Source organism: Furipterus horrens, unplaced genomic scaffold, assembly GCF_987537825.1.
Source record: "Furipterus horrens unplaced genomic scaffold, mFurHor1.1.pri manual_scaffold_7, whole genome shotgun sequence".
In the NCBI taxonomy this organism is placed as follows: Eukaryota; Metazoa; Chordata; class Mammalia; order Chiroptera; family Furipteridae; genus Furipterus; species Furipterus horrens.
The window spans coordinates 94,956,626-94,982,269 of record NW_028327177.1 but is presented as its reverse complement, the minus strand read 5'-3'; the positions used below and the strand labels follow the sequence as shown (position 1 = coordinate 94,982,269).

The 25,644-nt window shown below is 39.6% G+C and overlaps 1 protein-coding gene across 3 annotated transcripts in view; it reads right to left on the bottom strand.

The window, feature by feature from the left end:
- Positions 1-25,644, bottom strand: part of ERC2 (ELKS/RAB6-interacting/CAST family member 2) — a 926,792-nt gene that overhangs the window by 411,098 nt on the left and 490,050 nt on the right. For all 3 annotated transcript variants that reach the window (XR_016512310.1, XM_090282950.1, XM_090282949.1), the window contains exon 11: positions 25,124-25,259. Coding sequence is in view for 2 of the 3 variants with exons in the window: in XM_090282950.1 (XP_090139076.1) it covers positions 25,124-25,259 (136 nt within the window). In the remaining variant the exon portion in view is untranslated. The remainder of the gene's footprint in view (positions 1-25,123; positions 25,260-25,644) is intronic.

Sequence of the window (25,644 nt, the reverse complement as noted above, 5' to 3'; positions counted from 1 at the left end):
ATTCAAAGTAATGAAAAGCAAAAACCTACAACCACGATTACTCTATCCAGCGAATCTGTCATTCAGAATAGAAGGGCAGAGAAAGTGCTTCCAGGACAAAGTAAAACTGAAGGAGTTCATTAGATCCAAACCACTGTTATATGAGATGTTAAAGGGACTGGTTTAGGAGAAGGAGAACCAAAACTATGAACATTAAAATGAAAACTGTATCACAACAACCAACAACAGAAGCTAGGGAATTGAAACAAAGGCAAACTAAGTAGGCAATTAGAGGGGGGTCATTGGGTGAAAGGGAACAAAGGGAAAAGAAATTGGGACAACTGTAATAGCATAAACAATAAAGCATATTTTTTAAAAAGGGAGGGAATTCTGACACATATTACATGGATTAACTCTGAAGACATTTTGCTAAGTGAAATAACTCAGACATAAAAAGGCAAATATTATGTAAGTCCCCTCATATAAGATACTTAGAGGAGTCAAAATCGTAGAAACAGAAAATAGAATGGTGGTTGCCAAGGGTGGGGAAAGAGGTAAAAATGATGAGTCATTAATTAATGGGTACTGAGTTTCAGTTCAGGAGATGAAAACGTTCTGGAGGTGAGTTGTAGTGAAGGTTGCACATCAGTGGGAATGTAACTAATGCCACAGAACCATAGACATACAAATGATTAAAAAGGCAAATTTTATGTTATGTGTATTTCACCATAATAAGAAAAAGTTGACTCAATGGATACAATGGATTTCAGTCAACTATTACCTGTATAAATCAATAACCTGCCAGTCTGTAGCTCCAAACTAATGTATAAATATGATGGCTCTGGGTTACAGAAGCTTTCCTTTCACTGACCATTAGACAGACACCACTCTGCGGAAGACTGAACAGTTGTTCATGCCTTTAATCTTTCTACTGCTTTGGGGCACTAACTTAAGACAAATGGATCACTTTTCTCTTATGCACAGACCCTGATGGACATTGGGAATCACTCACAGCTCTGCTTTGTGCTGAGGCCTCAGGACTTCATAATCCTCCCCAACACAGGGTTCAGGAAGCCATCAATTAATCAGAGCTGTCTGTTAAAATGAAATCTATCTGTCACAGTGGTCTAGGTGGCAATCTAGTTATTTTTACATAAACTCAAATCTTACACATTAAAAACCAACTATAACTCAGCAGAGGACACCAGATTCTAGATATAAGGGGACAGTTGTATTTTACCAATCTCTGCTCAAGCTTTTCACTGTCTTGGATTCTGACACATACAGGGCCAAGGTACAAGAAAAGCACCTTGGGAAATACAACACTAGTGACCAGAGAGACAGAGATCCTTGTAGCATAATAATAAAAAGGAGACCACCAGTATAACAAAAACTCTTGTTACGAAAGTCCTCATTGTCTTCTAGAGCAGGGGTTGACAAACTTTTTCTGTAAAGGCCTAGGGAGTACATATTTATATTTTAGACTTTGTTGGCCATGCAGTCAATCTCTGTTGCACTTGACTCTGCTCTATGAAAGCAACTATAGATAATACATAAATGAATGGGCATGGCTGCATTCCAATAAATATTTACAAAAACCAGTGACAGATGGGACTTGGCCTGTGGGCCATAGTTTGCTAAACTACGTTCTAGATATTCGATCTTTAGTACAGATCTCTCTGAAGGCTTCCTTCTTCTTTCTTATTATCTACCTTCAGAATTTTCAGAATTGACAGATGTTTCTATCCCCACTTGAACACAGCACACCCCCCGACCAGATATAGCTGAATGAAGGACAATTGGCACAGCAGGTAGAGTACCAAGCAAGAGGTGGAAAAGGGAAAAGAAAGAGGGTTGATATCTTGGGGAGGGGGTGGTGTGTGTAGACTTGAGAACTAAAGCTGAGGGTTAGATCAGTGGAATAAAGGAGCGACTCCTGAATTTGCATCCATGCACTGAAGCTGGATGCACTGGCATACGGTATTCAAACCTGTCCAAAGTGAGGCCTAGCTGGATGGATATGCTCTTGGATTCTGTGTGTTAGCTTGATGTTACATGGAGCCAGTCTGGTTATGGGCTGTACTATTTTGATAAGAATTGTACAGAAAGTGATCTCCTTAGATCACTCTAGAAACTGGTACAAAGCAAATTCAAAACTAAGGTTACTTCATTTATTGTCACTTCCAAAAATTTCTGCTCAACAATAAGTAGATACACTCCAGGATAAGTATGGAGCAAATCATAGCCTGTGTACCTCAGTCCTGGGCAGGCCGCTATAACTCACTAACTCAGGGCAAGTCAGTTAAGATCTGGCTGTTTCTTGTATTTACAGTGGGAATCCAAATGCTGCTTCCATACAAGGATAAGGAAGTATATACATGCCAGGTGATCTGCCTTCAGACTAAAAGCAGAAAAAAATCCCTCATCCCAACAAGTATTTCATGGTCTGCCTTCAATGCAAGGTGCGATTGAAAGAGATAAAGGTACCGGGTGAGGAGAAACAGGAATGCAGAGAAGAGATAAGGAGAAAAATTGTGACTTGAGAAATCAATATCTAAGCCAGTCTGCAGGAACAACACAGAGCTTCTTGGAGAAGTTATCACATAAGCTGAGGGGTGTGAGGATAAGCAGGACTTAGGTGGGGAAAATAAGTGAGAGTGGGAGCACTCTAAACATGAAGAATCGCAGGGACCAAGGCCCAGGGGAGAGAAAGTGTGTGTGAGAAGTGGTTCTGGTCAGTGTTACCAGACTCTAAAGCTGAAGGCAGGTTTTGGTGTAAAATGAGGCTGAGGGTTAGGCCAGAGCAAGGTAATGCAGGGTCTTAAATATCCCAAGACCACAGAGTTTATCCTGAGTCATGGCAGAGAGGTTGAAGGTGTTAGGTAGGGCAGTGATGAGGAAATGTCGAGTTAATCAGCACAGAATCAGGCTGGAAGCAGAGGGGTGAGTCAAGAAGCCAACGCATAATCCAAACCAGGAAGGTCACAACAAAGGCAGATGGCAGAAGGGATGGAGAGGAGGGTGCTAATCCTGCTAAAGTCAGCAGGATCTGATGAGATGTGAGGGTAGCGGGGTGCAAGGGACAGTAAGGAACTAAGGATGACTCTCTGATTTCTGGCCTAGACAGCTGGCAAATGGCCAGGCCTGTGTCCCTATGAAGCCAGACCACCCCCCACCCCAATAGAATCTTTCCAACTACAGGCAATCTGGAAACAGTTCCTAAGATGGAAAGATGGGAAGACAAAACCAAGTTTGAACACATCCTGATAATAAGTCCTGAAAATCACAATTACACATGTATAAATAAAAGGCCAGCAGTGATGAACAGCTACTATTAAATTAGGGTTTACTCTACAAGGTAGTATTTCTACAATGTTTCAATGTCTTACCTGCAAAATACACAAAGCTATAAAATGTATATCACATGTATGTCTGGGTGTTTTACAACGACCCCTGTACCTCTGAGATGAGCACTTTCTGCCCTGTAGCATTTCATTAGAACATTTTTAAACAATGGAGGAAATTATAGTAAGTATACTCTTGTATTTCAAATTACCCATAAAAAAAGATTTGATTGGATAAAGGTACCGGGTGAGGAGAAACAGGAATGCAGAGAAGAGATAAGGAGATCATTTAGGTTTCTAAATTATTGTTATTCTTTTAACTTTTTAAATATTTTCAAGTTGTCTTAAATAGTGTACACATCATTAAACAGATGTCAAATTATTATGGAAAAATGACATGGAATTGCTGGACACTTGAAGCACCACAAGTCTTAGGTAACTAAATGCAAAAAGGCATTGCGAGGTAAGAGAAAATGAAAATGAGCAATGAAAATTTCTGGGGCTTAACAAAATCTGTTCCATGAGGGTCATTCAAGGACTACAAAGTTGTGTCTAAATTCAAACCAAGAACCAGGATTCTGGCTTCTACATTACAACTGCTAACCTAATGGAACAATTTATAAAAACGAGGAAAGAAAATGCCCTACAAACTGAAGGACACACAAGGATCTCATGTAAGTAATGAAGGATTAAAATAAATTATACTCACAGACTCCTGATCTTCCAGTTTTACACTGTGAAACATACCTGTGTTCCACTGACAGTAGGTGAGACAAGATCTAGCCATGGGTCTTTTGAGGCAGACCCTCCAGATAGGTGGCTGTGGCAAGTGCCGCCCCCTCCACACTCTTCTCCATAGCACTCAACACACTTGTCAGTAATTTCCTGTTTAATGTCAGTCTTCACACCTGGAGGCAGCTCTGTGAAGATGGGTGTCTTGTAATCTTATTGATTTCTGTATACCCAATACCTAGTGCAGGGTCTGGCACTCAAGAAGCTCAATAAATATTTTCAAGTAATTAACAGCTTCCAGGGAAGTTCCCAATCCTTTTTTTAAAAATGTGTTTAAACTTAGGTATAATCAACATATATTAGTTTCAGGTATATAAAAAAAATTTGTGTAGTTACTAACAATGCCAGAACTGAAATCTAGCTCTCCCAATACACCCCCAGGGAAGGAGGACAACTCCGTTCCAGGTTGGATCCCTGTCCCTCCTGCCTGCACAGTTAGGTCTCTCGGGAACTTGGCTTCTCAGGAGCTTCCCCCATAACTGGCTTCTCTCCCACCAGGCCCTGAAGAGCCACATGCCTAAACTGTTCTCCAGTGCTTTCTGGTTCTTCAACAAGAAAACAAAAAAACATTTAAATTTGTCTCAGATTTTATGTTAATAACAATTAAGAGCCTAAGCATGTTTTTTTTTAAATGGCATATAATAGGGAAGTTAAAAGGACAAGCACAATCTCAAAGTAATTTATTAGAATGAAGCCTTGTCACATGCAATTCCTTTCTCTTCTTAAAGATCAAAGGGAATGACCCAATCCAGGAAGTTTCACACCCCTGCGTTTACTGTGCAGAGTCAACCTCTGGTTTCCTGCACCACCGGCCTGGCTCATTTGGTTGAGCATTCTTCCCCAAAGCACATAGTGAAAGGTTGCCCATTTGATTCCTACTCATGGCACATGCCTGGGTTGCAGGCCTGGTCTCTGGTCGGGGCGTGTGCAAGAGGCAACCGATTAATGTTTCTCTCACACATCAATGTTTCTCTCCCTCTCTTTCTCCTTTCCTTACCCTCTCTCTAAAAATAAATAAATAAAATCTTCATTAAAAACCCCGCTGGTTTCCTCCTCATCTCCTTGTCCAGGGCCCCTCTTCCTTGAGGAGCAAAGGGAATCTCCCACTCCTAACTTTCTTTCATTACAGTTGGTCCTCCATATCTGCATGATTTGCATTCATGGATTCAACAAACTATGCATCAAAATATTCAAAAAGAAAAAATGTTACATTTCACTGACATGTACTAAGTAGTTAAGCTAAAAATATAGTATAACAATTATTTACTTAGCATTTACCTTGTATTGGGTATTATAAGTAATCTAGAGATTATTTAAAATACACAGGAGAATGTGTGTAGATTATATGCAGATAGTACATCATTTTATATAAGGGACCTGAGCATCCTTGAATTTTGGTATCCCCAGGAGCCCTGGTATCCATCCCCCAGAAAATTAGATACTGAGGGAAGACTGTATTTCTATCCACTGATGGCTGATTTGCCTCCCCCGAACCTTGGGCTCTGGGGACTGGTTGTGGCTTCTTCAAAGAAGGAACTCCAGACTAGTGTAAACAAACAACTCACTCTAAAACGGTTGCGCACAGTCCCAGAGTCTCCAAGGCAGGACTGCCTCATATTGCAGAAGGAACTCTCCTAGGAAGGAACCCTGAGCCAACCATGCCCCTCACAGGCCTCCCCCCTCCCTCCTCAATTTCTTCTTGAATCTATCTCTTGCCAATAACCCAGGTTGAGTTCAAGTTTTGCTTTTTTTTTTTTTTTTCTGTTGACTTTTGGTCTTCCCTACATGGCTGATTTTATTTCATTCCAGTTCCTGCAACATGAAAGTTTTAAAGCTCCCTTTCAAATAGACAAACAAAAAAGTAGACAAAGCCAATATATACTTTGTAGATATATACAATTGTGTAAGAAAAATTACAAAGGAAAGTATGGCAGAGATTACCACAGAACTCAAATAAGCAATTATTTTCAGGGGAGGCTATGCGTTAGTTTGAGCAAGATCTCTTTCCTGGAGGGCTTCTGGGGTAACTAGAAAGTGCTAGGTCCTTTCATGAGCCACAGACTCAAAGATGTTATAAATTCATTAACTGTATATGTGTTTTAGCTGTTTTCTGTATTTGTATTAAACTTAACAATAAAATTTTTTGTTTTTGTTTAAGCTCTCATCCTCTGACTCTACAATTGAACTAAGGAATAACAGTTAACTGGATTCCTGTAAACAGAGACACATACAAGTTTCTTTCCATGTTTTTGCAAGTTCTCGTCCTGCAGTAAATATTTCATATCCAACTTTCATTTGCTTGTCTCCATTCATGAATCAAAGCAGATCTGTTTGAAGACAGAGAGTATGTGTGATGGACTACCAAGGGGGTAAAAGGCCTGAGCAGTCACTAAAAATATAATACCCATTTCCTTTTAAAGTACCTTAAAGAATTGCTGTGTTCAGAGAAGAACTTCAAAGCAGATGAAAGCAATAATGATATTATTGATACCTATTGTTACCCTATGCCTGCAACTAAGTATTTAGTAGACTTCATCAAATTTAATCTTTATAACAACTATAGGATATAGATAATATTTTTCTTAATAATTCTACATGGTGTGTATTGTTATTCCTCTGACAAGCCAATCCTATTCTCACCTCTGCATCTTTGTACACTCTGTTCCCTCTATCTTCAATGTTCTTCCCCCAACTCTGTGTGGCTGGTTCCCACTCCTCCTTCAGATCTGAACTTCAGTGTCACACACTCCTCATTCTGGTGCCCAATAAAATACAGTCTCAACACCTCAGCACTCAGAAAAGCAATTGTCCAGTTACTCATTTCCTGTGCACAACTGTGGTAAAATCTTCCGAAAGTAACAGATCCTCCTGCTGACTGAGCCATTCTGGAGTTCTCCTCAATAAATAATTGGCTGGAATGAGGCAATCTATCTTGAGATACACATACCTTTTGACAAAGAACCATGAAAAAGCAAGCATTTAATACATGGGCCTAGCCAGCAAAAATATTCTTATTAATTGCTACTAAGAAAAAAGAAAATAATGGTGCCCAATCACAATCACCAATCTTTAGACTAAGAGGGGAGAAAACTTGCCCTCTATGCAAAGATAAAACCAAGGAAAAGAATCTTAGTTTCTCAGCAAAATAGCTGTGCATGGGTTTGATTAGGTCAAGTTTTAATTGCAAACTTTCAGCAGCAATATAGATGGCAAACAAAATCCTTCAGACATTAGAAGAAATAATAATAGTCACATTCTCTTAGTCTGACAGAGAAGTATACAAAGTGTTCCTAAAATTCATTTCATAGCTAAAATTTATGTTTAGTTTGGTTTTGTGGCTTCTTCTGCATTCTGTATGTGCAGAGCATTATAAATCCTCTTCAGGGGTCCTGCCTGCCTTCAATGCCCCATAGCATCAATCAAGTTAACCAAGTAGCCTTTTGGATGGTGCTCTGTGGCCCAAACCAACTGTAGGCTAACCACTCGGCCACAGGAGCCTTTCCATTTCCTCCACAGTCTCCTCGCTCCTGTGGCCTCAAGCCTGGAGATGGTGTCCAGCCTTTCCGTTTACAGGAACCCCTAGCCCACCTCCTGCACATGGATACACAGGAACATATTTAGCTCAACCTACTCACACTTCACTTCGCCAGACCAGGTGAAGCCAGACACCAAGTGAGCACAAGAAAGAAAGGGCTTTCTGTGTTATGTAACTGTCTATGTGAAGTCAGTGGCTTTTTAAAGGCTATCGCTTTGGTGCCTACGTGTCAAATTCTTTGCGTGTTTAATGTAGGGGCAGGAAATAGTTATCTCACACCAGCAAACAGAATTAAAGAAGCCATGATGTTTCAAGGCAAGAAAATAAAACAATTTTGGAATGGCTAGACATATCAGTGTATATACATATATATACATGCATGTATACCATATGTGCATATATGCTTAAACAGTGAGGGCATGGCCTGCTGCCAAACATTAAGAAAAGCTTTAAAAATTCACTATCAATGTTAAAATACTAGAACAGGCATGTAAATCTTTAAAATAGTATAACCTTCCAAATTAAGAGTTTAACCTAAAATTGAGAGAAAATCTAAAATTGACAATGGCTTCAACAACTATGTCAGAAAAATGACTGATTATTCAGTCAATGCTATCTACAGTAGTGTTGGTGATGATGGCAAAGTAATTGTGTCCATCATTTCTTGAGCACACCCCATGTATAAAGCACTGTGGTAATGACTTCACATCGAGGTGTCCTTGATTCATACAAACCTATGAGGTAGGTAGTCTTCTTATCCCTATTCTAAAAAGAGGAAACTGAGGCACAGCAAGATTAAGAAATCTCAACATCACTCAGCTGTAAACTGGAAAGAAGAGGGGATGGATTCCAGGCCTATGTAACTCTAGTGACTCTAGACTGAAGAGTTGAAAGTGACAGACAGCATTTGATATGCAGTCTCCCTTCTGAAATGGAAAAGAAAAACAAACCCAAATCTAGATAAAGGGAGAAAATTATGAAAAACTCAGGAAGTTTTCTGGATAATTTCGGCCTCCAAGGAGACAACATCTTCCACGATGTCAACATAATTCTGGCGACATTAAGTTTTTGTGTGGTTGTAAATGACTCTGAGACTTTTATGGTATAAAAGCAGTCATTTGAAAAGTTGGAATCTCAATCAGTGTATTATTTATATGATGCCTAAAAACTGGCTTGCTTCTTTTCAAAATAAAATAGTGTGGTCTGAAAGAAAAGAGATAAATTTACAAACTATGCCATAACATTCCCATCTCCATGCACATCATCCCTCTTCTAAGTGGTCATCATGGAGGCTGTTATTTATTCCAACGAGACAGCCTTTTCTCCAAGGCATTTTGGGAAGCCCGCCTTTGGACCCATCTCCAGAGTCTGGCACATGTTTGTGACAAAGTATCACGCCAGCAGCATAATTTTATAGCCACATGTATTCTAGAACCAAGTCTGGGGAAGAAAGCTGCTGATCTAAATAGAAAACTCTGGTTTTAGGAAAGAACGTGTTGAGATTATAAAAGAGTAAGGTCTTTTGTGTGGCTATTTAGGGGCCAGAGGAGTGCCAGAAAGCTTTTGAGTAACAGCCACCATGCTGGGGAATGTACACATGTTCTACTGGGTGATGGATAAGACGGAAAACATTCATTTGGAAACATGAGTGTTAAAAACTGGGCTAAGATGTTGGCAGTGATGTAGTCATCATGCCCACATAAGCTTGGTGCTCCCTACATGCTGCCCAGCACACAGCAGGTGCCTACCACACAGTGTGAATGACTCTACCCATCTGCCAATTAAACAAACAAACTCTGCTAATGAGAAAATTCTTTGCTCACACAACAGTTATCAGGTCAAAGACCTAAACACTCACAAAAGTATGGCTTTGTTGGAGGACTGATACAAAGAAAAACCTGCTCTAAGGGTCTGCTGCTCATTTTGCCACCTCTCTCCAGATGTTTCCAGTCTGCGGACCATGTTTCCTGAATGTCTGCACACAGGGTGCCTGCCACACAAGGCAGTCACTCTGAGGGCAGGGTGGGAATTAGGTTTCCTTTGGCCCTGCTTTATGCTGCCCCTCCCTGCTGTCCTGACAGCCACTCCAAACAGCTTCCAAAGAGGACAGTGCCCCCTGCAGCTTAAACAAGAAAGGAACAACCACCAGAGCAGACCCCTAGAGATGGACATCTTTGAGTGCCAACAAGAATGTCTCCTGCAGGAAAATGGTGCAGGGATTAAGAAGCATAATTGGTAGATACAAAATAGACAGTGAGATTTTTAAGAACAGTATAGGAAAGGGTGAAGCCAAACAACTTACATGCACGATCCATGGACATGAACTAAGCGAGGTGGGATTGCTGGAGGCAGGGTGGTACTGGGCAGAGGGGAGCAAAGGGAAAAAGATTGGGACAACTGTAACAGAATAATCAATAAAATATACTTAAAAAAAAAGAATGTCTCTTGCAGGAAAACCCTGCTCAAACAAACCTCATCTATACAAAACCTAGATGGTGCTTCCTCTATTTGTAGTAGGTCTTTTGGATTAATTAGTCATCCCAAATTTGTTAATAAACAATAAGTTATTATTATCTTATTACCTATTGGCAGTGAAGTGGCACAGCTCTCCCTCCATGGAGGCCACCACAGAGTGCCAGTCAGAACACACAACCTGCTGCTCTCTCTCTGCCCATCCCCACCCCCCACATTGCTGGCCAGGTGAGCACGCATCTCTCTCCTCCAGGGCACAGCTGCCCAGTCCTCCTCACTCTGACAGGCTGCCGCTCCCAACTGGCAGAAACGCTGGGAAAGTTCACTTGCCATTCTGCTTACTTATAATAATTCATTTATTCAGTTAGTCAAAAATATTTATTGAATGCCTCCCATAGGTCCACCCTGCTCTGGATACAAAAGAGAGTCCTCCATTATAGCTAAGGAGATGGACTAAGTCCCATGTGCCCTTGGAAACAACAGTGGGAAACAGGCTGGATATGCATGATAAAGAAAGATAAAGTAAGGCAGGGACAGGAAGAATGACAAGCATAATTAATTAGAGCACTCAGAGAAAGCTTCTCTGAGGAGATAGCATTTGAGCAGAGATCTGCACAAAGTGAAGGAGTCTAAGTTATACTCATATCTGAAGAAAGAACATTCTGGTCAAGGGAAGAGCAAGTTGCAGGATCTAAGGGCAGGACGGGCTTGAAGGCTGGTGTGCTGGAGCAGCCAGTGATGGGGACAGTGGGAGGAGGGACAGGGGGCTCTTAAAGAAAACTGGGGCCAGTCACACAGGGCGCAGGCTATGATAAGGTCTCTGAGGAGCCCTAACAAGTATAAATATTGAGCAAGAACATGACACAATCAATACCCTAATCAGCATTATCACAGTACCAGCCAACACTTTCTCTGTGCTGGATGCTGTTTTCTGAATGACCACAGCACTAGGAGATGGGTACTATAACCACATGAGATCCAGAAACTTAACAACCTCTTGCACATCACACAGCTAGAAAATGTCAGCATCAGGGGTCAACCCAGGATCTCATGAACCTAAGCAGTGTGTAAAAACACACCTTACAAAAAGGAGTTACAACTATGCATGATAAAGGAATAAAAATTATTTACATCTATGAAAAAACTCTACAGCAAACCCTTTCTATATTGTGTGAATGGATGTCAGTGGCTTCATGTAAGACTCCAGTGAGTAACTCACACATGGATTCTCAATATACTGAGGTCAAACCACTCAGAGGTGAAGACAACTAGACTGGGAAGACTGTACTGGATGATGGAAAACCCCTCTGGGGTTGGGGTGGAGGTCACTGGCTCTCAGGTAGTAGAGTTTGAATGAGATTGCACCATTAAATACAAGAGTGGCAAAAAAGTAATGTGATTTTAGATGTAACTAAATTGACAAAATAAACATCACAAAATATACAGCTTTACTATTTTATCTATACCCTAGAAAGTTTATATACTGAAACTTGAAATAAATTTGAAGTTTCTCTTTGAGAAATAGTAGGTGACCTTATAATCAGGGTAGCTTAAATTTGGGCATATACAGTGATATCTCCTGACTCATAAATGATGGAAGAAAATGCTCATCAGAACCAGAGAAGGAGCCCAGCCCTCAGCATGGAAACATTTACAAGAAACCCCATCAAAGCTGCAGGAGCTTCCTTGGGGTGAGAGAACTCAGGCTGCCTTTGCTGAGAATGCTCATCTTCTGAACTTGTACTGCTGCCTACCTAGCCCAACCTACACAAAGCAATTGTTTTTCTTTGGGCCATATCCCCCACCTCCTATATGTCTTATGTTATTATTATGTCTTTGTGGTTTTGTCTGTCCATAGACAGGGTGAAGGAGAAGCAAGAACCTAGTCTTAGGAACCTATGAGGTCACTATGAAGCCTGACACGAATGGCTGCAAAATAAATGAATATATGAAAAAAAATTTTATTTCATAAGCATTTGAAATACAGATTTATAACCTTATGTGTATATGGGGGAAAACAAACTTAAAGCAGTGAAGTCATTGCAGAATCTGTTACAACTGAAAAGAGAATTTTCCCACCACCTGTAGCACATCTCCCAGATTTCATAGCCCCTATAGATACAATTCTAAGTACTACCCTTGTCTCAAATGTTGGACTCTACTGTGTATGTGAAGTGAAGCTTTATCCAGGGGAACCAAGCCACAGTCTAGTATGGCCTTAACTGCCCATTTAGAGTAAGGTGGCAAACAACCTTGTAAGATGGGTAAAAGGGTAAAGCCATCATTAAACAAGGTTAAGAGAGGTGCAGTTCATTCAGAAATTATAGGCCCTTTTATGATCAGCTTCAGCATCCAGGCGACATACATTCAAGGTTTTATTGTTTAAATGTTAACATTTTCAAATTTGCGGTTTTCTAATTTCTCATAAACATCCTTTCACAGCCAAAAGAGTACAACCCAAATGAAAACAAACCTGCTGGTAATGACACAGGGACGCTCTGTACTTCATTTGTAACCCATATAATTGATTTTGACAGCAAAACAGGGACCTAAAGCACTATATTCCACACTGACAATGAACTGCTTCAGCAGGAAGAGGTCAAAACTGCACCCAAGTGAGAATTAACAATGGATACCTTAAAAATGTCCATTTTATATTTTAAGCCTGGAATAATTTCCACATCTTCCTCCAAACCATTCATCATCCAATTTGGATTTGGGGTACAGCATAATGTGAGCTTATAATCAGAAGTCAATGCAGATCCCAGCATGAAGAGTGATAGATGGAAAGACTACTATGCCTGTCATAAACATTTTTCAAGTTTGGCTCACATTAACTTTTTAAATGAAGTACAGTTTTTAAAGAGTGTATCAGGTCTGGCTGATGTGTCTCAGTGGATTGAGCACCAACCTGCAAACTAAAAGGTCATTGGTTTGATTCCCATTCAGGGCACTTGCCTGGGTTGTGGGCCAGGTCAACAGTTAGGGGTGAGGGAGAGGCAACCACATATAGATGTTTTTCTCCCTTTCTTTCTCCCTTCCTTTCCCCTCTCTCTAGAAATAAATAAATAAAATCTTTTAAAAAATAAATAAAGGGTACATCAGAGATAGAATTTTCTTGGCCTCATTGTAACAGAACTGTGTTTTAATCAAGTGTCAGGTGCAAAGCTATTGCAAGATGCCCAGGTGAATTCTGATTCAGCAAAGATAATATGTTTCATAAAAAGTATCACTGCAGTTTGTTCGACCTGAAATTGTAATCAGAGCTGATTGCATATCTTAGTTATCAGCACTGTGACTTACTCAGATCAGCATTTACCCAAGTTCCATAAAATACTAGTTCTTTGCAATGTTAATAGATCTCCCAGGAAAAAAAATGATTTGAAGAAATTTTGAATAAAAGAACATTATACCATTCTCTTGACTGCGGGACTTCTCAGAGTCTTTAATATGCTAATATGCATGGTAAGTCTCTAAGAGAAGCCAGAGTATGTATTGTTTTCCAAAGGCATTTGACAAATGGAACCCTTTTTTCTAATAGTATTTTACAGAACTTCACTTTGATAAACATGCTTTAGGAAATGTGAACCTAGATAAAATCACTGGTTTCTGTCAAATTAATCTCTTTTCTATTTTCCCACAGCTTACTATGACCCACAGAGTCCAGGAGGGAAAAAAAATAGTCTCTACTGACATAGTAGCTTATTAAAACAACAGTCTACATCACAAACGATTACATTAAAAGTCACATAGCTCCTGCCCTTGAGAAATAATTCTGTAACCCAGGTGGCTTGATTCTGAGGAGTTCCTGCATTATATATCTTGTGTCCAGACTCTCAGTGTTCTAATCTTTATCTTATCTTATAGCAAAAAAATAAACAAGTAAATAAAATAAAATAAAATAAAAATAAATGGTGGTTGTATTATTATAACCTATAACTCTAAAGAAAGAAAATACCATGTTTTAGTGCACAGTACAGGAGTCTTCTAAAATGGTAGACTTTGCACCTTAAGTGGAAGACAGAAAGAGTTCTTAGAATATATTACACTTAAAGCTAGTCCATATGTTATAGGGCTGGTCCTTAAGGAGACAATTTCTCCTATTTTCCTGGATTACCAGCTAGAGGACTTCCCTGCCACTAACATGAATGCTCTGTAGAGGGGGCAGCATCCCTCGTTGCTGTCTCAGCTCATGGTGCTTTTCATAAATCATTACACATGTGCATCCTTCAGTTAGTCCCAGGACTCCGGGAACTGAGAGTTGAAAGGGGCATCACCCCAATACAAGCCTGCCATTTTGTAGGTAAGAAAATAGTTTCAAAGAGAAAAAAAATTACTCAAAGCCACACAGCTAATTAGTGACTGAGCCTCGAATAGAACCCAGATCCCCAACTCCCTCGGTACCCTCATCCATCACCCACTCAGATACTTGTAGCTATACTGCAGAGCTGCAGTTCAGAAGTCTCTCTGGAAGCTTCTGCTCTGGCTCACTGGAGCCAAGGCTTCAGCTGCAGACAGATCTCTTCCAAGAGGTCTTCCATCCCAGAGCAAGCAACAGACCAGGGACGCACATTCTGGTTTACGTACAGAAGTTGCTGCAGATCAGATGCCTGGAAAGGACATATTTGTCAGAAGAAAAGATCCTGAGACATTAGAGGGTAAAGAATCTTGTCTTATTGATTTTAAGTCCCAGCAGATACCACAGTGTCTGGCACACAAGAGCCCACAAAAATATCAGTGAGACCATTTGCTGAACTGAAGTCAGAACCTTACAAGCCTTGAAGAAGCATTTCATTCTATCACATTAGTTAAAAGAAGCTTATCTACTACCCCATAGAACCCATGCAAAGCCTCCTAACCCGAGTTCATGCCACGTAATTTTTCTATCTGTTTTTGAAGTAGCTTGAGCATTATTTTCACTCCTGCTATAGTTACTGTGGACCATCTAAAGCATATAAAGAAACAGTCCTACACAGGAGAGAGAGGAGTGCCCCCCTCATGACTGAGACCTGAAAACAATGCCAGCTCCTTTTCTTGTTTAACATCACCAAGTCTCAATATTCTCACTTATGCAAATGGTTTCATAGAGAGTAGCAACCTCATTTGTTTGTTGGGAAGATTAGACAAGTCAATGTGTGTACAGAGCAACCTGCCCAACTAGGATTGGTTTCTTAATAGCAGCTTGTATGGAAAAGAAATATGCATGTGGGTGGGCAAAAGTCATGAGACTAGCCACATGTGTCAAGGGGAGAGTGCAACACATTCGATACCTGCAGTAGAAGCAGTGGTGCACTGCCCAGATCCCTCTTCATGGCTGAGACACTCATTCCCGAAGGCCAGGGATGAGCCTTCCTTGAGAGCGGTCCTGCCCAAGGTTATACCTTCCCCAGTGACTTGTTGTTGGGGGTTTGCAGAGGCCCAGCCATCTCATCTCATTTGGGGTCAACTCCTTCCAAATAGCCACCCCAACTCCAGAACAACTGATGGAAACTGCTGAGGCCTTTGCTGGAACATTACAGTTCATCTTCTCCCAGGCCCAACCCTGCATCTCTCCCTTCCTGAGAAGACTCCCAGTAACTTCCTGCATGTTAATGTCAGACTCTCAGTTTCCCAGGGAACTCAACCAAAGACATTACCCTTGGCCTAGTTCATTGCCCAATAAAAAGTAGCAGCTATTATTCTTATTGCTGATTGTCTAAGCAATCCATGACAAGAGACTTCCTGAGTCTCTTTATGGGTGACATCCCTTCATGAATGAGGAAAGTGGAAAGGATATAAAGAGCTTAAACCAATTTTCATTAATCATCTAAAGAATCCTTAATTTCATAGTCTGTTCTCACAGCAATTTTCTCTATAACCAATTTGCCCCTTCTTTAGTTACTAATTTTAAAGACACAAAGGAAACATAGGAGTTAATAGAATATGATGTTTATAAAATATGCATAAAGTTTAGCTTATTGTGAAGGCATAATTTTATGTCATCTTAGAGGGTCAACCTAATATCCAGCACTGAGGAGCTCAGGCTCAACCTTTGGGTTCAAAGGTTAAAGGTTAAAATTATACTGAAGGCAGACATATCTTAAGGAACCAGTGGGCTGCACAAACAGCACTGGACAAGGATGCAAAAGGCTCAGGGTCTGGTCTCCCCCTACCAATAACCCCCTCTGGGACCTTGGGCAGGTTACTTGCCTTTGCTGGGTTCTACTTTCTTTATCAACAAAACAAGGGGCTTCTATTAAATAAAGCCTAAGGTCTTTTCTAGTAAGAAAAACTCATGATTGCTTAACCTTGCAGAGATTTTCCAGGCAACATAAATAAGTAAAATGCAGAGGGAAGTGTAAAAGCAGAGAAGAAATTAAAAGTATCATAAATTCAAATTACCAACTTCCCAAGTGTGCATTACAGAAGACCATTAAGTGACTAGAAACAGATTTTATAGTTGTATTTTCCTTTCACAAGATTTCTATATAAATTATTTCCCATGCCATTGATTGTCATTTCCTTAATCTGGAGTGTCTGAATATACAGCTTAGCAATGCTTTGGACAAGCCATAAGTCAAAGTTAACATTTTTAAAAATTAACCATGTCCAGGACTCTGCCTTGGACAGCAATGTGCTGAAATACCAGCATCTATTAGAAAGAAGTTATTAATGTTCAGGGTGACATGCAATGTGATTTGCATGTGGCCCCAGACTAACCTCTAGTAGCCGTATCTCAAGGTAAACCTGCCATAATTACCCTGGCCAGGAAGAGCTGGTTTAAGTGGACTGGCACTTTTGATGCATGTGGAACACAATTACCCCCCGGGGATTACTGAGTCTTGTGTGTGAGTTACTATGTAAATTCTACCTTTGAAAAAATTATAAGGTGTGCTGTCAGAATTTTTTCTTCTTTCAATGCCCTGGTCTGCAACGTGTGGGTTCTTTAATAATGCCTTCATCGTATCAACTTTTAAGATTATACTGCACATGCTATGGATTCAAGTAGAATATAAGAACATATAGATGTGGCTGTAGCCTGGTGGCTCAGTTGGTTAGAGCATATTCTCGATATGCCAAGGCTGTGGGTTCTATCCCCAGTCAGGGCACACACAAGAATCAGCCAATGAACATAAGGTACATACATTCTTTCAAATTGGTGTTTTGGGTTTCTTCAGACCTATTGCTAGAAGTGGAATCGCTGGGTCATAAAGCAGTATTTTTAATTTTCTGAGGTAACTCCATACTGCTTTCCACAGTGGCTGTACCAGTCTGCATTGCCAGTAACAGGGCATGAGGGTTCCCTTTTTTTCACATCCTCGCCAACAGTTGTTATTTGTTGATTTTAATGATATAGCCATTCTGACTGGTGTGAGGTTATAGCTCATTGTGGTTTTAATTTGCATTTCTCTGATGACTCGTGACATTGAGTATCTCTTCATATGTCTATGGGCCATCTCTATGTCCTCTTTGCATAAGTGTCTATTCAGGTCCTCTGCCCACTTTTAAATTGGATTTCTTTTGTAAGTTCTTTATAAGTGGAACAACAAATCTCTCTCTCTCTCTCTCTCTCTCTCTCTCTCTCTCTCTCTCTCTCTCATCAATCTCTCATATCAATCAATCAATCAGTCAATCGAAACTTTAAAAGAAAGAACATATCGATACCCCCAAGCACACATCTTCAAGATCTTATTTCTCAGTGGCTTTTAAAGCATCACTTCTGGCTCAGAAACTTCTGCCTGGGAAAGTATTTTCTTCCGAGTCCAAAAGCTGACTGAGCCTTAGTCTGACCTTCATAAGAAAAACTCTTAGGCCTTGGTGCCTCCTCAAAACTTTGCATTTAATGTGATCCATGATTGCAGATGAATCACTGAACAACTGCCTGAGGCTCAGTTTTCTCATCTATAAAATGAAGATACACAAATGTAACCCACCCAATTCTCAAGGTCAATAGGAGGATCTGGTGTGAAGATCACCCCCTGAAAGCACTTTGTGAAGCACACAGGGCTCTGGCTGCGATGCATTATTATTGTTACTTTTGACTAAACTGATTATCAGCAGCGATTTTAATAAACATATAACAATTATGTCTCCAGTTTATAGCCCAAACCTCCCTCAAAATAAGCCCAGAAGTCAAAGTTAAAGGGAAATAGAGGGAAAGCAGACTCAACAAAGCAACCCTACCTCCTCTCCCTGGAGCTGAAGTACACCCATCCCTGTAGCACATCTATACTTGTTTCTAATTCTCACTGGGGATCACAGTAGGACATATACCACCTTTGCCTTATCTATTCATATTTTAGGGAGCAAAGGGCACAAAATGGGATAACATTTAAAAAATAGTCTGATCTCCTTAGTAACCTCTCTCAAAATGAATAAGAGAATTAGCATATCATTCTACCAAGACACCTTTTATAGCCCCCATCTCCTCAAGCTTTGTCTTTCCAGAGCTTTTACAATTCTACTCCCAAAATAACAGTGATTTCATCTGATAAATATGTTGGTTTCATTCTCGCAGGATCTTCAGCTTTTGAGAAACAAACATTCACTCTGCTGGGGACTGTTGAAGAGCCCCTAATGGAGTGAAACCTGAAAACCCTTCAGAAAAGAATAATGAACTCCACTCTGCCTCCAGGGAGTAATTTAGTAGGTAGATTAGGCAACACTGATTAAGGGTAAATGTCTCTTTTCCATAGAAATATATTGTGTTTGTACAGAGAGGGGCTGTATGAAGTGGAGGATTAGGTCACAAATCCTAAGGAAAAAGCAGAAGGCGTTTCTCAAAAGAAATATGCAAGTTACTGCACATTTGGAAAAACAAGTAATGCTTTATTGGGAAGAATGAAGAAAAGCTACACATACAGCCACTTTTACTTACCTGATTTTACTTGGCTTCTTGGAACATTTCTAAGAAATGGTTAGTTCCCACATACATTGCACAGGCTGCCTTGTCACCCCTGACAGTTTGTGAGTTACTACAAAGAGTAAGGACTTCAACCCAAGGCTACTAGAAACTGTCAAATACAATTTTCTGGGACTGGCTATGGAGGCCTGCTACAAAAAAAAAAGTCGTTTTTGATTCATGGGGAATTATAGTGTGAAAGACAAACAAATGTCAAAATAAATCCCCAAGGATAGAAAGCACTTCTGTATTAACCCTCAGTCCTACTCACCAATGTTCTGCATCCTCTGCAGAACTGCAAGTATCATACTTGAGTATTTTTTGTCCTCTGAAAATATGAACAGAGCCTGGAAATGTTGGATACCTCTGGAATTTGTCCACAGCTTTATGAACATCCCAATCTCTACCCATCAAGGTAGAAAGTCACAAGACAGACAAAGCCCTTCACTGTGTTAAAAAGAACACACTAAATTCTAATGAAAATTTAAACAAATGTGGATTTTTTCTTTTAAACTAGTGTTAGATGATTTTTTTCATCTTCCCATATGTTGAAAAAAATGGCTGAAATGGACTTCCCTAAATCACTCCACACCATGCCTACTGAACAGCCATGAAAAACTAGCAACTAAATAAACGTGTTTTGACAAAGATGAATCTCTTAGCTCTGCTGGTCAGGTTTCTTCTAATGGCAGCACTCAGAAGTGTACCATAACACAGGAACATAGATCAACGTTAGAGTAACAATTTTGAGCTTAGGAAATTGAAAGAGAAATTAATTCAGTGACTTAGAGGAATGAATATATAGATATTAAGGCTTACAAATTGTTTCTTAAAACATCAGTGTCCCTCTGCAAAAAAACAACTGAGCAAAGCTTGGGAATTCCATAATGTTTTGCTGAATGCTAGGCATTTATAAGGTTTATGTTGCTCATTACACTTCCTCTGTTAGCTGATTCCAACTCTAATTGGAGGAACCAAGTAAAAGAAGTACCGTTGGAAAAAAGATATGGATGTCCAGAGTTGCACAGATTGAAAAATAAAATTGTCTTTTTAACTTTTTTTATTTTTAAGAACAGTACTAAAAGGACAAGAATAAATGGGAACATTCACTTGCTTTTTAAACTGATCACACTTGGGTTTAACCACTAGCAGAAAAGAAACTTTACAGTTCCCTGGGAACCTATAATTTGGAAACGGAAGCACACAAGAACAGACTTTAGTTTTCAGGCAATAAATTGAAGAGAATTCTGCAGACATACAACAGAAAAGGAGCATAAAATATTGGCTTGTGCACTTCTTAGAATGTTAGTTCATTAACTTGATAAGCTGCACAGGGAAAAATGCAGCCAAAATCTACAAAGATGTCCACTGGGATTCCAAATTGGCATATTTACTCAGCAAGAAATAGCTAGAGGTTGGAGGGGGAAAAATGCATCCCATTGTGGTAATGACGATTTAGTGTGAATCTTCATAAAAACACCTTGTTGAAAAATCTCCATGTGGACTCTAAAGGGACACACAGAAGCCCCAAGCCCCAAGAACAGACATAAATATCATGATATATATATCATGCTCCATAATCTGTGTCCTGGGGAACAGTTCTATGAAATTATATAAGAAAATCACAATCTTTCAAATCTACTTTTCACACATAATTCAACATAAACTTGAAAAATATTTTAATTTTTCCTCCTTATTGCCCAAAGTGTTTTAAATGCTTTATTGGAAGCTTTCTGGTGTATGCTCTAGGTCTGTATTACTCATCAGTATAAACGAGTTACAAGGATTTGTTGGGCGATACTTCCAAACAGCACTGTCTCCTATGACTAGAAGCTCATTAGCAGTCTCTCTGGGAGAAAACTCTACCAACTGAACCCCATGTCAGTTACTGTAGGTCAGTTACAGTGCTAGTCTCTTTCATAAACTTCACCTTGTTTGACCCACACAATGAGGGACAAATTTTAATCCCCACTTATAGATTAAAAAGGTGAGGGTCAGAGAGCTTCCCTGACTTACTCAAATATAGAATTAGTCTTGAGCTAACAATAGTAAGGCCAGTATTTGAACACTGGAGAGTTCAACTCCATGGTTCTTTTATCTCTCCCTTCCTGCTCTCCTTGCCAGTGGTCAAAAAGAAAAAAAAAAGAAGATTCAAGAAGTTAAACCAAGAACACTGTGTATTCCTATAGATTGTCAATATTTCCTCTGAGAAACAATAATTCAAGGTATTTAGAGTATTTCACACACACACACACACACACACACACACACAAACTCAGGATAAACCCACTACACTGCCATCTGTTTTCAATGGATCAAGTTGAGCTTGCTAGGTGCATTCATAGTCTACATACATAGAATATGTGAACCCAGTGGGAACAGAATGTCAGGCTGTGCAACAGAAGCTACAAGCCAGTAGTCAATTCACCTGTATGTGTGCTTAATTGGACCCACAGAGTGGTTAAAAACATTGCATTATTTTATAAATCCATAGACTTCACATAAAGATCCATATTTTATGGCAATCAGAAGGGCCCTTCACTCTAGGCCCACCTTTATGGCAATATTCAGCCAGAACTTAGTGGTCCCTACTCCTTTTCATGAGACATGGACTCAATTTCCTACAGTCCCCACTATTCTCTATTACATCCACCCACTCAGGCCATTGCAGCTGTAATTTTTCATTATATTTATGTTATTTGTTTTTCTTATAAAATAACCATTTCTCTAAACCTTGTCTCTTTTGACAGATTGAAAGATTGTACTGCCCCTTTACAAGGTTCTCTATGGGTAAGTGCACTCCCCCAATCTTTTGTCTCCAACTTTCATATCAACTGGTTGAATCTCTTCGATCTCTCTTTGGAACATGATCCAAAAGCCATTATTGTTGCAGGTAGTACTCTACCTGAGACTTTCCTGGATGCAATATCTATTTAGTTGTTTGGAATCAGGAAGTCAGGACGTCCAACCATTACAAAGTACTGGTATAAAAAAAAATTTTTTTAAGTGCCAATTGCATAACCACCAACTAATCAACCAATGAACCAACCAACCAACCAATGAACCAGCTTCCAGGTGTCTAAAACTTCAAGGGCTTAGCAGGCTAACATATAAACAGAAAGCACTTAAAACAACAGCAGTATTAAAAAATTGAGTGCCCCCAGAAAGGAAAGTTCTGCTTTCAGAAGGCAATAATTGCTGTATCTGAGCACATCTGCTTAACAATCCGGGAAAGTGGGAGTTTCACTCTCTATTAACCTTAACCAGAAACATTTTCATCAAAATTAATTGTGATTACTTTTTATTGCATTTCAAATGCTATCCTTTATTTGGGGTGGTCAGGAATGCAACTAAGCAATTCCAGACCATGCTATCTTTTATGAATAGGTCTATGAGGTAGTTACCAAGGCCCTTTATCAAAATATTGCTATACAAAAGTTCATGGGTCAAAATGAGACATTAATTTCCATAACTGGATGTGTCCTTAGAAAAGAAAAAAAATACTATATATAGAAAATACAAAAACTTTGATGCTGAATGCCTATCAAGAGTAGAACTATGTAAATACCCATGGGTACCATAGATAATTTTTAAGTGTTTTTACCTTCCCTTGTTATTATAATGACAATTAGTTATTAATACTTCTTTTTGAACTTGTGCCAAGTGCAATCCTAAGTTTTTTATATTCATTGACATCTTAATCCTCACAACAATTCTGGAGTAGATGTGATTATTATTTCCATGTTACAGGTGAGGAAACTAGTCCTAGAGAAGTTAAGTAACCTGCCAAACATATTCAGCCAGTAAATTCTAAAGCTTGGGTTGAATCCTAGGCATTCTAACTCCACAGTCAGTTAACAAACTATAATAACAACACTTACCTCACTGTGATAATGATCACTTGGCCTGCTGTGTTTTGTTCCCTTGCTGTATCTTGCTCTGTGCAACCTCTGCACCTTTGCTGACAGTTCTCCTGCCTGACGAGCCTTCCCTACTGCTCTGTCATTCCCATGTCAAACTCATTTAGCTCCAATCCCACCTTTCCATGAAGACTCTCTGCCATGCAAAAGTTTTCTTGCCTTCCTCTCTTAAATTCTCCAGAACTTTCACCATATGCATAATCCACCCATATAACACTGATGTGGAAAAAAAAAAAAAACAGAGGTGATTTACCTGTCCAGCACCCTGTCTGGTAACAAAACTCTCTTTCTTGTAGTAAATCACCTGTCTATACTATTAGACAATGGGCTTTGGGTAAGGCTAACCCCTGTCCTCGAGGTTCTAGGTAATCACATGACCTGATCCTGGCCTGGCCAATTCATGCATTTACCAGCCTTTGAACTTTCTCTAGATACTAAGAAATAATTTTTCTGCTTCCTCTGTGTGACTGCACTCACAGAAACTAAGTTGGCTGCTGGTGGCTATTGTTAGCATCACTGTGGGCAGCCTTCCTGAGAATCAAGGCAACAAAGAGCAAAGCACACCTGTGGATAAGATGAAGACAGATTCCTGACACCATGGTTTGAATATCTAAATGTAATCATGTCTGAAGTCCATACCTAGCCTTTCTATTTCATTGAACCAACAAGCTCCCTTTTCTGCTTAGTTCAGACTGAGTTGTGTTCCTGTCACTTGCAGCTAGGAGTCCTGACTAATCCAGTTGACCTAAGAATTAAATTGCTGCTATAAAGTAAATAGCACAGTACTTAGCATATTAAAGAGTTTAATAAAAGGTACAGACTACTGTTACTATTTCTTTATATAAGTTTATTGAAAGCAGAAGACCTGGAGTCAGGTCTATCTTCACCTGGATGTACATTCCATTGCTTTTCTGAGACTACTTTTACCATATGTAAAATCATCAATAATTTCATGAGGAACAAATTGGAATATATGCCTGGCAAAGCAATAAAATGTTCTACAAATTTAAGTTAACTATTATCTCAGTCTGTAGGCTTCAATCTAACATCTCATGTGACTGATGGGGAAACTAAGACCCAAAACCCTGGGTTGTAATTTGCCAAGAACACTGAGGATACTGTGGATTTAAATAAGCTACCAGTCCATGCTAACTAGGGTAGTCCCAGGACTGAATAAAGGAGCTGATCCTAATATTGTGTTATCCAAATCAGGCATTAATGTAAAGAGGCTTGATTGACAACATTAAGGCACCTCTAGTACACAGAGAAAAAAGAAACTAATACTAAGTAATCCATGTGCGCCATGCTCTGTGCAAGGCATTTCTTTATATTTCCTACTCTGGAATAATTTATTTCTCTTTTGTTCAATTAAAAAGATGAACTATGAGTACATATTGAAATTATCTAACTTCTTCTATCTGCAAGGAGGAAACCTAATATACGAGTATAACTGAAGAAAGACACTAATTAATAAGCAAAATTTAAAATGAACTCCGGCTAACTTGAACTTGAACTGCTCTGTTTAAAGGCACACTGGAATAAATAAAGAAACTTCAAAGCAAATGCCCTGTTTTAGCTTGAAAGTTTTATCGAGCACATGAAGAGAGCGCCTTTGCCCAAAATAGGAATGGTTAATGAGGAAAAATTGGTGTTTTCAGTTGGCCTATCTGTTTCTGAGAGCCATTCATTCAGAGATAACTATATTCCACAGAGAAGACAGAATAATGATCTGTCTCAGAGCCTCAGAGTTTTAAGCAAAACAAAACCAGTTTTGTAAACTGTCTGAGATCAATTTAATGCATCCTTTCCCAAATAGCTTCTGTGATAATATGCACACATTTCCCTTCTACTAAAACAAAAACAACTGCAATATAATTCTAAAAGAAAGACATATCTATGTTTTAAGCTTCTTGCCAATTATATAAATGCAGCCCTTAGCTTTTAAGGTAAAGTATAGGAACTAAGAGACTATGTGAAGCATTAGTAGGCTCCACGTTAACCGGCTTTCCTTGGATACCATTTTGAAAATGATGCTCCATACTATAAAATACCTACTGGGTTCTGTGGGACTACATTGTTAGTGTCAGATTCAGAGTAAGGGCCAGTCCACCATTTCTGCATACATTTTCCCACAGGAGTACATCTTGGAGAGAGTTGACCTCCAATTATTTGGGGATTAAGAGGAAAAGCCAGGGCTAACCTGCAAGTGCTGTGAGTTGTCAACCATGCTATCTTCTCGCCTGCGGACTTCTTCCAATAACTGGGCATTCTTCTTTTTTTCCAACTGTTGATTGTGCTTGAGGTTGGCCACCTTCTTATTCTGATCCTTCATATGCCTGAGAAAAGTAAGCACAGCTTGGTTAAATCCAACCACTGGAGGATAATATGTTATCACAGTAGAAGTGCTAAGTATAGAATATATGATATGAGTTCAGGAAAAGTTGGGACATCAGAATATTCTAGTCATTCAATCACAAATACTTATTGAGCACCTACTGAATGCCAGGTGCCAGGATGGCCCTGGGGCTGCAGTGCTGAATAACAGAGGAATAGTCTTCACCCTGCATCCAGTAGAGGAGAGAGACAAGTAAAAGGAGACACAACTTAGATTCCCTGATGTTGAAGGAAATAATAGCATGTTGTGAGAGATGATAATGATGTGTACTGCATGTGTGGACAGGCAGTGGGGTGGGGCAGATGACTATAGTCACTGAGTCCAGG